Source organism: Cylas formicarius, unplaced genomic scaffold, assembly GCF_029955315.1.
Source record: "Cylas formicarius isolate icCylForm1 unplaced genomic scaffold, icCylForm1.1 PGA_scaffold_10__41_contigs__length_53128322, whole genome shotgun sequence".
In the NCBI taxonomy this organism is placed as follows: Eukaryota; Metazoa; Arthropoda; class Insecta; order Coleoptera; family Brentidae; genus Cylas; species Cylas formicarius.
Window position 1 is genome coordinate 15,277,422 of NW_026844214.1, and position 15,935 is coordinate 15,293,356.

General features: G+C 32.7%; 3 protein-coding genes across 4 annotated transcripts in view; 2 read left to right on the forward strand and 1 right to left on the reverse strand.

Moving 5' to 3' along the window:
* LOC132697118 (protein mini spindles) overlaps window positions 1-6,488 on the forward strand; it is a 47,850-nt gene extending 41,362 nt beyond the window's left edge. The window contains exons 24-26 of one of the 2 annotated variants that reach the window (XM_060662419.1): window positions 423-762; window positions 814-1,101; window positions 6,126-6,266. In XM_060662419.1, coding sequence (XP_060518402.1) covers window positions 423-762; window positions 814-1,101 — 628 coding nt within the window. In that variant the 3' untranslated portion in view covers window positions 6,126-6,266. Of the gene's footprint in view, window positions 1-422; window positions 763-813; window positions 1,102-6,125 lie in introns of both variants that reach the window. The other variant, XM_060662412.1, reaches the window with a different exon arrangement.
* A 1,153-nt stretch (window positions 6,489-7,641) lies between these two features.
* LOC132707985 (RING finger and CHY zinc finger domain-containing protein 1) lies at window positions 7,642-13,075 on the reverse strand. Its single transcript, XM_060680038.1, has 5 exons — window positions 12,802-13,075; window positions 12,567-12,728; window positions 11,836-11,991; window positions 10,359-10,731; window positions 7,642-10,301 (listed from the first exon to the last, which is right to left on the reverse strand). The coding sequence occupies exons 1-5, from the start codon at window positions 12,895-12,897 to the stop codon at window positions 10,180-10,182; spliced, it is 909 nt and encodes a 302-aa protein (XP_060536021.1). The 5' UTR covers window positions 12,898-13,075; the 3' UTR covers window positions 7,642-10,179.
* A 1,084-nt stretch (window positions 13,076-14,159) lies between these two features.
* LOC132698855 (protein YIF1B) lies at window positions 14,160-15,703 on the forward strand. Its single transcript, XM_060665206.1, has 4 exons — window positions 14,160-14,342; window positions 14,393-14,724; window positions 14,782-14,922; window positions 15,058-15,703. Exons 1-4 carry the CDS (start codon window positions 14,309-14,311, stop codon window positions 15,646-15,648), a joined length of 1,098 nt encoding a protein of 365 aa, XP_060521189.1. The 5' UTR covers window positions 14,160-14,308; the 3' UTR covers window positions 15,649-15,703.
* The last annotated feature ends 232 nt before the right edge of the window (window positions 15,704-15,935 follow it).

Below are 15,935 nucleotides of genomic sequence, written 5' to 3' on the forward strand. Positions count from 1 at the left end.
TGATACATTGTAATATGATTATTTTGTCCGCGTCCTATATGTCCTATTGTTTATGTATATGTATATATTTTTCGCCTTTTTCGTGAGATTAAAAATCACTACGTTTTCTCCTTTCATTCAATAATTCACTGTTAACAATATTCTTTATCGAAGATATTAATGTTTTTGTAAGGGAGTAGATTTCTTTTAAAGCTTCTTGCTTAATAAATCGTCTACTTACTACTAATTACAAGCGATTTTGACATAAATTAGTGATATCCTCGTTAGAAGTTTTTTCGAAACGCACGGTAAAATCAGCCGACACGTGGTCGACATCTACCTAACTTTTTCTTGTCTTGTCCCTTATCTATGAATAATTGGTTGTTGGGTTTACCCAGTAACAATAGTTAACAATCAGTTTTTGACTGTTGCATTGTTTGCAGCGCATTGGTTAAGTTAATTAAGGAGTGCGTAGCCGATGAAAACTGTTCGGAACGGCAAGTGGAACTCGTAATGAAGTGTATTTGGAAAGTGATCAAACTGATGCCCAATTGGGGTCATGAATTCGACTATGAATTAGTTCTGGTAGAAGTTCACGAATTTCTCGTAAAGTTTCCATCCAAGTGGTGGATTCGAAAACCGGCTGACACGCCTTTAAGAACAATCAAGACCATCATACATTTAATGGTAAAAATCAAAGGGCCAGCCGTGACCCAGCTGCTAAGTAAAATTAGCAATCTTGGAGAATCAGAAATTGAAGCTTACATTTTAAAGCTGCTGAAAGTAAGTTCTACTATTTATTATGAAAAATACTTTAATTTATTTTCTTTCTAGACCCTAAAAATCGCTCAGGCTCAGGAAATTCCTGTCCAGTCTCAGAGAAAATCGCTCTCGCGGGCGAACCACAATATGCTCACTGAGATATTCCAAAAAATCGGCAGTAAGGAGGAGACCAAGGAGGGTCTAAATCTTTTGTACGATTTTATCCAGCAATATCCTGAAGCGGACATAGAGCCGTTCCTGAGCAAGTCGAGCAAATTTTTCCAGGACTACATCAGGAAGGGGCTGAAGGAAATTGAGGATGCTAGAAAGATTACCAACTTGGCACATTGTGGTAACTAAGTAAAGTTGCTTTGTGATTTTAACACCAACGTTAGCAGTTTGCTTTTTAAATAAATTAATATGTGGATGTGTAACAAGCATTACCGCTGATGTACTGAATGGCCCAAACTCTGAATTGTGAAATAAAACTTTTGGTCTTACACAGGGCAAGGTAATTTTTGCTCTATATTGATTCGGACAAAAATTAAATAAAAATATACGAAAACTAAATGTTAAGAAACAATAATCAAGAGTTCAGCTACACAGTGACTAAATCCTTTAAAAAAATTATTATATTAGTATTAAACACAATTGAAGAGTCAATTTTCTTTTGTTTTACGGGATGTTTAAAAAAGCGTTCCTCCAATTTCCAGAGCCAATAGAATATTAAAAATGACTTAGTTGGGTTAATAAAAATGTGTCTGAAAACGCCTTTTTCGGGGCTCTATAAAGAGTAAATTATTTCTGAAGTGGTTTAAGATACCTAAATGAAATTTAGACCCGAAATGACTTAGATATTGGATCATAAAAGTCACCTCTAACAAAATTTTAATACTCTGTACTAAAGCGGCGCTAAGAATAATAATAATAATAATAATAGGGATGTTGACAAAAAATATTTATAGAGAAATCTTGTCAATATTGTGGAACAATGTTTAATATAAATTAAAACAAAAAACTTTTCTTCTAAAAAAGGAAATGTTTTCTTACGAATCTTTTTAGAAGAGTGATATCTGTTCTTATCTGATTCAATGTCAAATAAATAAAATGGTTCGCTACTTTCATTATTGAACTGGATGGCCAAATGGACAAAGGATGCTGTCACTAGTATGATTACTGTCACTACCATCACTATCATTAAATATAACCTTTCCTCTTAGGAACCGTAACCCTAGGGGCAGGAAAGTTAATTGGGGATACTTTGTAGGCTGGCTTCCTTCTGCAGTGATACTTCTACAGCTTTACTTAGATAATTCTTCTTGCTGCTGCAAACGCTTTCTTTTTCACTGGAACGATGATAAATATTTTATCTGGACTATTCTGTCGTGGATTTGACACTTAGGAACACAGCATGAGAAATTCATATAAAAAAATATTTTATTCAAAACCCATTTAAAACATTTCATTACTGCCATGTGCGTGGAACATATATGAAAGCGGCTTCAGGCTCGAGTGTGTAGCGAAACTCACGCCACAATTGACTAACTTCGTGGTAAAAAAACATCAGTGGCCTACGTGTTTAGGGGTCTTAGATCCACCAACTCTATACTAGTATACATTTGGAAGACATTTAATTTAATTAAATTTGCAAGACATTTAACCATTCACACATTTAAAGATATATAGGAAAAGACAAAACGCAAAACAAAAAAAAAGTAACAGTACCTAAAATAATCAGTGAAAAATCCACCTTTTAATGCTAAAGTAAAGTGAGCCGGTATATCACTACAAGTACAATTAAAAATACAAATTGTTTGAGTCGCTATTTCGAATCGTCACACCCAAAGAGAAACATTTAAAAAAAAAGAAGTTTTTCTAAACAACTGACATATTTATTAAAAATAGAATATAATAATACTTCAGCTTAGATTCAATCTATGCTGTTGAGTTTACACCAGAAGTTAGCATAATTACAGAAAAATCTAAATATTTTCATACCATCTGCAAATACTAATAATTTAGTCGACATAGCACTAATTATGTCATCAATAAAAATGGAAAATATAAGAGGCGCAAGGCTACTGCCCTGTAGAACCTCATTTTTGGCAATAAATTCAGGTAGCTGTCTTGACACCTTGACTTATTGAACTCTATCTGTCAGATACGACTTAAAAAAAATACAAGATTTGCGTCAAACTCCATTTGTGGAGAAAAATGGGATGGGGATATTTTTAGTTTGGACAAAAATAATATTTTTTAAACAATTTTCCATAAAAAAAGGTACTCTTGGTTAAATTAAAAAAGACTGATTTTGGAGTTGTTTGAGATTTAGCTAGTAATCTAATTATTAAAGTATTTTAAGTAATTTCCATACTTGAGAACAAACTATTTCAGAGAATATAGATTTGTTTCATATGAAGTAAAAATATTGTTGATTTAGTCAGCAGTGACTTTTATTATCCAATCAAAGGTATTTGTGGTCTAAATACAATTTAGATATCTTATTACCATATCTTATCTTAAACATTTTTTACTGTTCTATTTCGACTACAACATGAAACATAGTGTGATTTTTGCGTAGAGGGTGATTAGATTCACAGATAGTGACCAAAAATGCAATCTTGCAATATTTAGTAATTTTGAGGGGGGTATTTCTCATAAAGATTTTACTAGACACCTCATTAAAAAGTTCCAGGCTGTTAAACTCATAAATTAATTGGTCTGATGCCATGAAAAGGAAATTCAGTGACACAAGCCTTAATGCGTTTCGGCAGACAGGCGTTTTTATAAAATAAATAAGAACTAAAAGTTCAGATTTTCACGAAATTATATATTTTAACATAACAATTGTTTCGACAACACCGTGTCTTTATCAAACATTTACATACTGCTGTATATACCAAAAAATAACAATAAAACCTTAATTAATGTTGTGAGAATTTTAAGTTCAATAAAGCAGATGTATGTAAATCTAATTGATCGTTAAGCAATACATTTGAATGTCGTTTTTATACAGAATAATATTGTTTCTCCCTTAAACTTATAATTAAACGTGCTTGTAAAAGACCTATGCGCTTTTTATATGCATGCTTACCGTATTGCGTTAAAATGAGTTTTATTACTTACATTACATTATTAGGTTATCTGCTATTTTGTAGGTGAAAGAGGATAAAAATATACTTTTTTAGTGCATTATAATCACGAATCATTGTTCTAAGTTAAGTATGATCAAATTTTCAGTTTCCAAAAAATTTATGATGATTTTGAAAATAATGGGTTGCAGAACGAGAATGGTTCCCAAGAATTTTGCTCGCAACTTTTAATCAATTCATTTGCCCTTTTAAGAAGACTTTGCTTTTTTTAGGCATTTGTTTGTTCTGAACCTGTACAGGTAATACTTTTTTTATATTGTGTCTTTCGGAAAAATCTTGTCATTTCCGTAATTATTTTTTTAAGCAGTTTTGGTTACTTTGTTTCTAAATTTTGTAGCTGTTTTGCTTATTTTATTGCTGTATGGCTGTTTTACCGGAATTTGACAGCCTAACAAAGAAGATTCATAGGACACAAAATTAACATTTTAAATTTAGTGTGTTTACTTCAAGATAAAATAAACATGTTGACGTTTTGTTTACTAACCAAAACTATTTTTTTTTAATTAAGTTAATTAAGTAAAAGATATTTTGTCCACAGAAGCAAAAGCCAAATAATCTGAAAACTATCAGCTGTTGCTTGTTTGATGCCCTCGAGTTCAATTTTTGCTTTTCTACTGAAGGATTGTCTCTGTGACTACATTTGGGATGATATAAATCGGACAACCAAATATAATATAATAACACTGAATTAGAATATTAATAAACAAAAACAACTTTTGATCAAACAAGGTGTTAACTATAAAGAATGAATTGAAACTCCGAAATTGATGTCTCAAGACAGACTAATCAAAACAAACCAAAACTCCGAACTTGATGTCTCAAGACATCAGCTTTGGAGTTTTAATTGATTCTTTATAGTTTTCTTTGAGGATGGCCAATTCCTGTCAATTCAACAGTGCAGATTGTAACTCTTTCAATGTCATTATTAGAGAAATTATTTCAGTAACACTCACTTTTATGTTTTTTGTTAAAACAAACTTGGTTGCTTGAACCGATTTTTTCCTTAATACCCCGGCTTGTGGGAATATTATGATATACTCCAGATCTGAATTTGGGCCCATATTTATTGAAAATTCTGATTGAACCATTCAGTATTTCCGCATTCCTAATAGCAATAGAGCAGCACTTCTCGGCTTAACGCATATGATTAATAGATAATACGATGGATAAATAATGCTCTACATTTCCATAATGAAGGGCAGGTTTTGGTTGAGAGCGACGTTTGAAGGGAAATATCCAAACCCTTAAGCTTGAGCGCGATAGAATGAATCATTCCTGAGGAAAACTCTTTCGGATATTTCTGTTCCTTGGTTTATCAAATCGAAAACCGCATTGCACAAAAGGGAACGAACGAAAAAGGCGCGGACACTCACCACCGTTGCCTGGTGGTACATCGGTGCGCTAAATATTGCCAATAAATTTTTCATAGCATTTTTTTGATAGTACAATATATACCTAAGTAAATAAATGTGTAGTTTGCTGCTTACGTTTGTGGTGATTATGTGCTCATCGTAAAATAGTCCGAATAACTTTTACGATGAAGGAAAAGCCAAGAAAAAGCCATTTTAATTACGCCCGCACAAAAAAAGATGATTGATTCTATTCATGTATGAAGAAAAATGATCTCGGGAAAATTGTCGGCAGCTTATACTAAAGAGTCAACGACGCCCAATTGAATGGATGGATGGATGGTATTTTGAACAGTATTGCAGAAGACCTAGCTACAAAATGGAAAATATGGAGAAAAATCAGTTTTTAGGAGTTTTTCGATATTTTAAATTTTTTTAACAATAAAATTAAGATCTCCAGATTATATGTCTTTTTTAGACAGGCCACAATAAATGGGTCTCCATTGCCATTGGATAAAATTAAAGATTAAATTAAAAGATAATATCACCATTAATTTTTCAAAGGGTGTAGAACTACATAAACATCTTAATGGTAAGGGAGACAGAGTCAACACCAGACCCGTTAGAAGTCACATAATAATATAATATTAGCAGTTGCTATAACTATAGAGAAAATACGAATGGCGCACTCACACGCAACCACGCCCACGTTGTCATGAGTTTTCTATTCTATCGCGGTCAAGAATAAGGATCCCGGTTATCAACACGCTTAAATTCAATTTATCTAGAAGCTATTTGCTGTTTAACCCAATTATTAGACGATAGCTCAATAAGCTGAAATACAAAACCAGTTGCAATTGGAAAAACAATAGTCCAATTTTAGATTTATCGAACACCAACGTATGCGAGGAAGATTGTGATCCGGGCAAATTATACGAGCACTACAGTGCTCGACTCAAAAAGTGGCAGCAAATTTGGAAAGATTTGATGAGCGGTAAAAAGGTCGATCACTCGGAATGGCCCCTGCCACCGCCAGAATGAGCAAAGTTTCTCTCTGCGCTTAGATTTTTAGATCCTCAGTGTCCCCTACACTTTATTTACGAGAACGTATTTATTCATTTATTTTTATTTTTTCCGGACGCCTTTTATTTAAACTTTTAAGAACACTTTTATATTATTTTTATTGTGATTATATTTGTAAGTTTTGTAATTCAATATTGATTAATATACTCCTCTTGTTCATTTATTTACTTTTTTTGTTGCTTTGCGTTGATTACTAGGAAATGTTACTAACCGTAGAAGTGACTAGTTAATACGAGATCATGATTATATAATAAAGTCTTTCAAAATGCAAAATGATAGGTAGAAGATTTTTGTCTAAGGTGCAAGACAGGTTAAGGTCATTTTGGAGATTTGTTCATTTACATAAATAAGGACAATCTTTCCATGGGAAATATTTTCAGCTATGTGACATTGTTGCTTCGTTGATATTTTAAATAAAACGTGAAATATATTATTACATTTTTCGCTACGCCGTCTGTGATTTTTCTAAAAATTTCGTGTTTTTAAGAAATTAATTATTTTCTTTATTTTTTGTTGAAAGCATAGCATGGTTGTAATTTTAGGCATCGTTGAACAAACCTATATTCAATTCAAATCCAAAGTTCGTTTAAAAATATGTTTGCTAAAATAATGACTTTCACTGCGAGAATACAAATTAGATAATTCAACAAAAATGTAACTTATGTTGAAATTTGTTGTAGTTAAATGTAACTTGAAGGTATTGAAATATGACACATAAAATTATTGAATACCTGGAGGTTATTTCGTGGCATAATATGCATAATTCCCCAAACTCAATGACTTATTAGAAATATATGGAGAATGGGAGAATAAACCAGACCATAAATTCTTTGATAAAATGTAAATACTACTATATTTTTGAAAAAATATGCTTTTAATCCCGAAACGGTTCAAAGATCAAGAACGAATCGCGCTCTTTTTATTAGGCGTTCTATTTTAAATTGCAATGTTGCAAAATAATTTAGTAAACAAACGAACCGAATGTCTTCACTTAAATCACATGTTATAACATGACGAAGCAGCCTATTGACAAGGCATAACCAAAATTCCAGATCTTTACTTGAAATGGTTGAAAGTTAGTTATTTTCATGTTTTTTGGCGAAATTTTCTCAGAAATAATTTTGTTTGAATAGCCTGAATTTTCCAGAAAACCTCAAAACATATACATGGCATTCGTAAGCAAGTAATAAATAGAAAGTGTTGAAAGTAAATTAGCATACCTACCTATAAATTAATGTTTTTTCTTAATAAACAAGCAAGGAATAGAGGACAAGAAAATACCAAACGGGAATAAAAAATGTAATATCGCAACCCAGTCAAAAATGAAACAATTTAATAGTAAAAATATCTACAAAATACAATGTTTTTCAAAACTCAAAATTACAGTCTGTGAAAGTATATAAAATCAATACAAGTAATGTTAAACTAATTTGCAACAACAGTATATGAAATTCAGTTTTTCAATTTGAAACAACATTATGCGATAACCTGACCCCACAAAGTATGCACAAAACGTTGTTTAAAATTAAAAACGAATTTTTTTGATTATTCTATACACATTTTTTTCGTTACATTATGGCTCGCAGCAAAACTTAATGCCGAAAACAAGGCCCTGTGAGGGATTGAATCAATTGTGGAGTTTTATGCTCTCTTTGAGTATCCATACTTTGTTATACAAAAGTGGGATTTTTTTGAAGGATTTGATGGCATTCGACGGGAAAGAAGATTAATAAAAAACAGGAAATTAGTATAAACGGTTAACAAGAAAATGCATTGAAAAAATTTGATATTAATGCATTATTATTCTGTTGAGAATTTGCAATTTGCATAACTAAAGAGTCAAACAAAAAATATTTCATTTGTTTACCTAATTTAGTTATACAATATTTTTATATATGTGAAGTGTGTTCAATTTATCTTCATAACATTTTGATTGGTTATAACTTTCTTGTTTTAAAGATCTTTGTATTTTATCGGTATAAAATAGAACATGTTATTCGAATAATTAACAGTGGCCGCCAGGGGCCCGTAATCGCATTCTTGAATTTTAAACCCCGCTTTTTGAGAAAGAAAACCCTGAAGTGTATAAGAACTATAAGAAAATTAAATAATTAAGATGGGAAATACTCTGATTGCTCAAGTCATAAAGGGTCTCAAACAGGGGTGCTGCCTCGAAAATTCATGAACAAGGACGAACAGAGAAATAAGTTGAACATTGAATTATGAAAGCAAAACAAGTAATCAGCTGCTTGAATTCCTTGCTTTGGTCCAGATGTATATCTCGCGAACGAAAATATCTCCTATATATTAGTGTTTTCTTAAGTACAACCTTGTATGGATGGACTTAGATTACTTGTATCGCCGCTAGACAGCGTTTTCTGGCATATTCATCACTTTTATTGCAACAAAGGATAGCCAAATAAAGGTCTGTTCTGCTTAATGAAAATCTCATTTCGATATCTGTTTTTTAACATATAATAGTAAAAAAAAAAAATTGAACAAGTGTTGCTTATTGTCATTATTCTAAATTTCAGTCTTTTAGAATTTACTGTACTGACAAAAAATATATTTAAAATGTCAATAATAATTAATATTACTTTAATATGATTGAACATTGCCCATCACCCAAATTAGAAATTTAAAAAATCCAACTGCTTTGAAACACACAAAATAACAAAAATTATAATTTGAAGTGTCAATTATATTAAGATTGCAGCATAGTGTATTTTGGGGTGGCCTTATTTGTAAAAAAATACCTTTTCCACCTGTAGAAGTGCTTGATAAATAACAATAAGCAAACGCAAATATTTCTGTTGGAATTTTTGTGATGACATATACTGCATTAAAACGCAAATATCCTAGTGTTTAAAGTTTTAATGTTTTTCATTATTGTAATATATTGTATTAGAAATCATATAGGAATGAGTACTAATTATTATTGATTATTCATTATAATAATGGTAACAATTTTAGTAATGAAACTATTCAACATTGTTTTCTCTTAAGAGGTAGAGTACAAACTATTCTATGAATTGAATTTATCCCAACTTTAAATGAGCCTGTTTAGTTATCTGTAATATAAAATTATTTCTCAAAAAAAGAGATTTTACATTTTTTGGCTAATGGCCATTATAGAAACTTCAAAATAATTTCCATAATTTTCTCTTGACCGGTTTAGTCACCCCAAGTCCTTATGACAATTATGACACATCATTTTAACAATAATAATTGTGGCAATAACTTATCATTTAATCCATATCGAACTATATGTGAAAATTTTGCTATTTTTGTCAATATCTCGAAAACAAGTGGTATAAAATATAGAATTCTGATCATAATAAGGTTCCATTAAAAAAATATATAAAATGGGCCCATATCTGTTTTTTGTTTTATATGTCTTTTAGGAAAAAAACTTTCTGCTAACAATTAGTTTTTTATTTGCATTTTCATCTTTAAAAGTAAAAAAGTTACAGCCACTCAATATGGTATCAAATGGAAGGCACCTACCTAGGGTTAATAGTTTGACCTACTTTGTAAGCAAACATCTGCAGAGTGTTTGGATTGTTTTGTATTTCAGTTGCTTTATTTGAATGCTAAAGATTGTGGAAAAAAAAGCTGCAGGCATAAATAAAATTACGAGTTTTTTACCTCTGGCTCCATTCAATTATCCAGGAGCTTCATCACCATTCCGTCCAGCACACGCAATCTCGAATAAAAGTGCTTTAGGTCACACAAATCTCGGGCTACCAGTAGTATGCAAACGCCGCAGCCCATGCGAGGTTGAAAACAGCGAGTACAACGAAACTGGCGACGAGGTACCACAGAAATGCCCACGGCGAGCGGTTTGCCAAATGCTACTGGCCTTCCGAAGAGTTGCCTTCAACATTTGGCTGGTCAGAGGCTAAATCGGGGTTGTTTCTATGTTCACTACTTTCACCTCCGGCGTCCGGTTGGTTTTCTATGCTCCTCAATCCCCCTAAAAACAGAATTTGTGTTTAAATTTTTGAGTAAATCTGGGACCCTAGGTACAAACCTCTAGGGTTGATGGGACCTTTGATACGGCAAGTGTTGTAGGACCCGCAGTGGTTGCACTTGAAGCCCACTACATGGAATTTAACAGCCCCTTCTTTGTGACAGTCCTTGCATAATATATAAACAACATAATCTTTGTATTCAGCCGGCATGGGCGTATTTGCCACCTGCGTATCGAGGTAATTCCACAACTGAGTCATGTCCATAAGAGACGTCTGACATATAGGACAGGCATAATGACCTGCCTGGAGCAGCTGTTCGAAGCAAGTTCGATGCAGTAGGTGCCCACACATTGGTATGTGACAGGGTATCCGGGAGGTGTGGATGTCTTCCAGGCATACAGGGCAGTTTGCCCTCGATACATTTTCAACACACTAAAATGCAATAATGAAAATAGGTCAAAATAATGAAATAATATATATAACTGTTATAAGCCAACGGTAGGAGGAATACAAATATGCAAGCAGAAGACAGAGACGAAAAAAAAAAAGAACAAAGAATATTAATCAGGGAAAAGTATAGTATAAAATATGAACATTAAAATGTTATTGAATTAGTGATATTATTGAAAACAGTGAAACAAACGTGTCTTGTTGAATAAAGTAAATGTGATGTTTAGAAAGTTCCAAGTTTAGGTATAATAAGAATATTTTTTATTATAATATTACCATTATGCACCTGTACCTGGGACCAATAAATAATTTTGTTTATCAAATATGGCTTGCCACATTTAAGAATCTTGTGAAAGAAACTGGTCAAATGAAATATATGAGGATTATGCATATTAAGCCAATTTAGGTCCTTAAGGATATGAGATACATGCCCTCTTCAACCAATGCTGAAGATTGACTTTAGACTTGAGTCTATTATCCAGCCTTTTCAAATGCATGGTCCATGTCCATTGTTGCAATAATTTAGTGGTGAAAAAACAAGAGATTGTCATAGCATCTTTATAGTGCATATGAGAGTACAGCATTTTCAGCGGGTAATGCGCCATCTTTAATTTTTATTCAAAGTATTCCTTAAATCTTATATGTTAAAAAAAAAATTTTTTTGACGACTTAGCGGATCATCACCAGACAGAACTGTAGACAGACTGGTTTATAGGAAACATTATAATCCTTAAAAATATTCTTTTCCCCTACCTCATTGTACACAAATTAAAAAAAAGTTTTTAGAACCAACAAAATCAAATATCTTGCCTATCACCGATTGTTAATTAGATTGTGTTTTAATACTTTTAGATTAACTGGGTGGTGTTTAAGGCGATTTATAGAACCAGGCAATCAGATCATTTTTATCCCAGCCAAATTTCAACCCCATTAATCATAAATGTTAACGCAACTGTGGATCAATTAATAGATATCTAAAAGAATGAAAAAAATAAAATATTCCTACACCATGGCCATCTGTCCTTAATTGAGGACAAACAAACTACAACAAAAATGCTTGAAGTAAAAGAGAACAGTGTTTCTCACCTTATGTCCATTCTGCAACTGTACTGGCAGACACATATTGCACTTCTCGCAGTGAAAAAATCGGTCAGCCCCTCCAATTCTGCAAATGCCACAACCTCGACAATGGAACTGATTTTTTTCTTCATCATCAAACAAATTACATTCCAGACAAACATACTAAAAATTAATTCAAAAGGTAAGGAAGAGTTCACATAATTTAATGTTTTTTTTTTAGATAATTAATTTAATTTAAAAAATTAAAGGAGGGTATATAAACATCTACCTAATATCCTTAAAAAAACCATGAACCTGTTGAATTTAAAATTTATAATGCAACAGAAAATTAGAAAATTCTACTACTATGAATAATTTTTAATTTGAAAACATAAAAATCTCATACCTAAACAATTTTTACTATTGTCATGTTAATATTGACAGGAATTTATGAATTCATGAATTTCAAGCAGTGTTTGTTAAACTTGTTAGCTACTTTGTAGGAAAAGAGAACAAAATACACATCAAGTACATGACGAGTGAAGAATTAATAGTATCTACACAGTTTTCATTTGATTCTAATATATTTTAAGAAAATGTGGGCTTATTGTTTTGTTTGAAGTTAGTTTGCATTTTACAATTAATTTTTTTCTAAATCCAAAAATTTTATATCAATAGCACTCCAGTCAAATTATGATCAAAAAAATTATCTGCTACCAAAACAAACCAGCAAATCTATTAAACATATCACATCATACTTTGCCAAATCGAACCCCACAATTCCTACATTCGGCTTGTACAGGTTGCCTAGTTTCACATAGAGTGCACACAAGTTCTGTCACTTCTTTTCTGTTAACCGAATGGTCCTCTTTCTCATCGTGACAGAACCTGCATGTGTAAACCTTGTTGCAACAGGGTGTCTGAAACACAAATACTATTGCAAACCAAGCTAAAAATAAATCCATTGTTTTAAATCAGTGTTAAGGTACTCACCACAAATTTTGATTTTCTTTTGTAATGAGCGCAGCCTACAACTTTAATAACTTCTTCTGGAGGGCCCTCCGCACCTGGCGTGGCAACCAAATCCATTATTATTCTTGAATCAGGTATTTAGATCCACTGGTCCAAATCTAAACGAATTAAGTTCGACAACGATTCGATGTCAATAAATGTGTTTAAATGGGTTTAATTAAAATCAATATAGTTCAATTAAGCTGGGGTACAAATTCATGCAACTTTCAGCTGGGAACTAGGAACAAACTTGAAAGTTGACATATGACTGGGAAATATTCGTTTTTATTCTTCTTCTTTCTTCATTTTATGTCATACACATTAGCTTAAATACAGTGATTATTTGCCCATTTCCGATATTCGTCGATGGTAACACTCCGTTGGTTTCGGGCATATAGCTATAATATAGTGGCCCTACCACGAATAAAGTTAAAAATTGATCAGCTGGAGGTAGATAAAATTTTTTCGTAGAGATGTAGAGAAGTTGCGCATGCGTCACCTTCAACTGACTGAGTTGCTACATTGCCGTAATTTTTCTGGAAAATTGATTAATTAGTATAAGAACGCAACATCAATCTCTGAAATCCGAACATAATTGGCAACGCCCAGCTAAATAATTATTATTATCGCTGAACAGTCTGTGCCCTGTGCCATTGTTGTTTTCATTTTTTGGTGTTAATACCTCAGTACCGTACTCACTAACTTGTATAATTTGTGCTTTCAATATTTTGTTCTTTCACGAAATTATAGCAAATGTAAGAACAAGTGATGCCTATTATATTTGACATTTTACAAAAATAGACTTTACACAAATATTTACATGTGAATTTACTAAACAGAATTTCCTATATCTTTAGGTGCACTTAAATAGCTACGAAGGATGCTTGGCTAATATGTTTTAGTGTACAAGAATTACGTGACATATAAGAAAGCAATTAAGCTACAAGCTAAATTTTTACTAGAATAAGAAATACCCCTTGTCAATTACTGTTGCTTCTTGAACATTTTTTCACTTAGATGTTTTGTGCGATATCTAGAATTTCAAAGTTATTGCAATGGAGATTAGACCTATTAGTTTATGAAAATTAACACTTTACGCCGATTTACAAAAAAATACATATAGAGATTACATACTATCTACAGTGTTAAATGGTATGTGTATCAATAATCACTGGAATATGCTAATTATTATTAAAAGAGAAAACTTTTTCTTAAAACTCTGTGGTCCGAAAACAAACCGGCATAACAAAATTGCTCTGTTCCTCTTCTTCCTTTGTTACTGTCTACAACCACTGCGGTTGTCGGGCTTCAGAACTTGGCAACGCTGTGAAGCTGCGTGTCATTTTTTGGCATGATATTTTGTTCTTACTTTTTTCTTTTCTATGTTTGTAAACTGAATCAGCTTAAAATTGGTGTCATATAGGAAATTTTATTTCAACTTGAGAATTTAAAATGATTTTTTTGCTTTAGATAATAGATAATATCCGTAATGAACTACAATGCAAACGCGGGCCCCCGTACAGGTAGCCATTACATCCCTTAATTCACATTTCTTAATCCAATGGTGTTGCAGGCGGACTGGGGCGCAAAATTAAAAGAGTAAGCGATGTTAACGCTATGGGGTACAATCCGTATAACGCTGCGCTTAATTCGAATGTCCAGCAAAATATATATCCCAATATAACTGCTGATACAACTGCCAATTTTCAACAAGGTTATCAAACACCCTCCTCTTATGTGGACGAACCCTATGCGCAACTCAATGTCTCTAGGGGACCTACGTCCCCTGTTTATGGAGGTCAAACTCCTTCATCACCCCAGGCCCCCTTTCAGAATGTACCGAGTAATTTGGTTGGGTTAGGACAACCTGTCATGCAAGACCTGGCAATGCAGTATGGACAACAAGTGAGTCCCGAATATTGATTTATAATGGAGAAATAACATTGAAATTGTAATTTTTAGCTAGCAGGAGCTGGAAAAACAATTATTAAACAGGAGATGGAGAAGTATGTTCCTGTTACAAAATTAAAGTACTATTTTGCAGTAGATACAAAATATGTTGTCATGAAATTGATGTTGTTATTCTTCCCTTTTACACAGTCGGTGAGTTGTTTAAATAGAAGTAAATTAAAACTACTTGAAAATATGGTTAGTTTTAATAATTAATAATATTAACTTGTGTTTAAAGTAACATTTTGATCAATATTGCGATAACTGTAAAACAGGTTATAATTTTAGAACTGGTCCATGAAGAATGAACAAGAAGGGGCTATACAGCCACGTTTTGAAATAAATGCCCCAGACTTATACATACCCTTGATGGCTTACATAACCTATGTCTTGGTGGCTGGTTTGGTACTGGGTACTCAAAACCGATTCACACCTGAACAAATTGGGGTAACAGCTTCTTCTGCACTGGCCTGGTGGGTCGTCGAGTTGGCAATTTACTTGTGTACCTTGTACATAATGCAAATCAACACAAGCCTTAAAACACTGGATCTTCTGGCTTACTCGGGATATAAGTTTGTAGGCACCACCGTCAGCATTTTGATTAGTGTGGTAACCGGAAAAACTGGTTATTATGTCACATTAAGTTATGTCAATCTGGCATTAGCTTTCTTCCTTGTTGGTAATCTAAAGGTGACCTTGCTCCCTTCCCAAGGTTCGAAGAATGAACAACACTACTACAGCCCAGGTAATGCTGCAGGCCACAAACGGAGGTTGTATTTCATGTTCTTTGTGGCTGTGATGCAGCCATTGCTCTCTTGGTGGCTGTCATACCATTTGGTGCAGACTGGAGAAGGTTCTAATAATAGAGTTACTGTCTGATTTATAAGTATATATATACATATATGACTTAATTTAATAAAGGAATATTTTTGCAAAGCCGCTTTAATTTTTGGAATATATAGATCAAAAATTAGCTGGTGTAAGTGTGGAGAGACGTTTGGAGAAAGTTACAACTTTAAGATTTAGGTTATTGCAATACAATTTAGATTTCAGAAGCGAGCAATTTTAAATTTATGAAATAATTTATAAAGGCCTAGACATGAAAAGCAAACTTCTAGTCTCCATATTTTTTTTTGCTTTTTAATTATAAATTAAAGTGCCAGAAC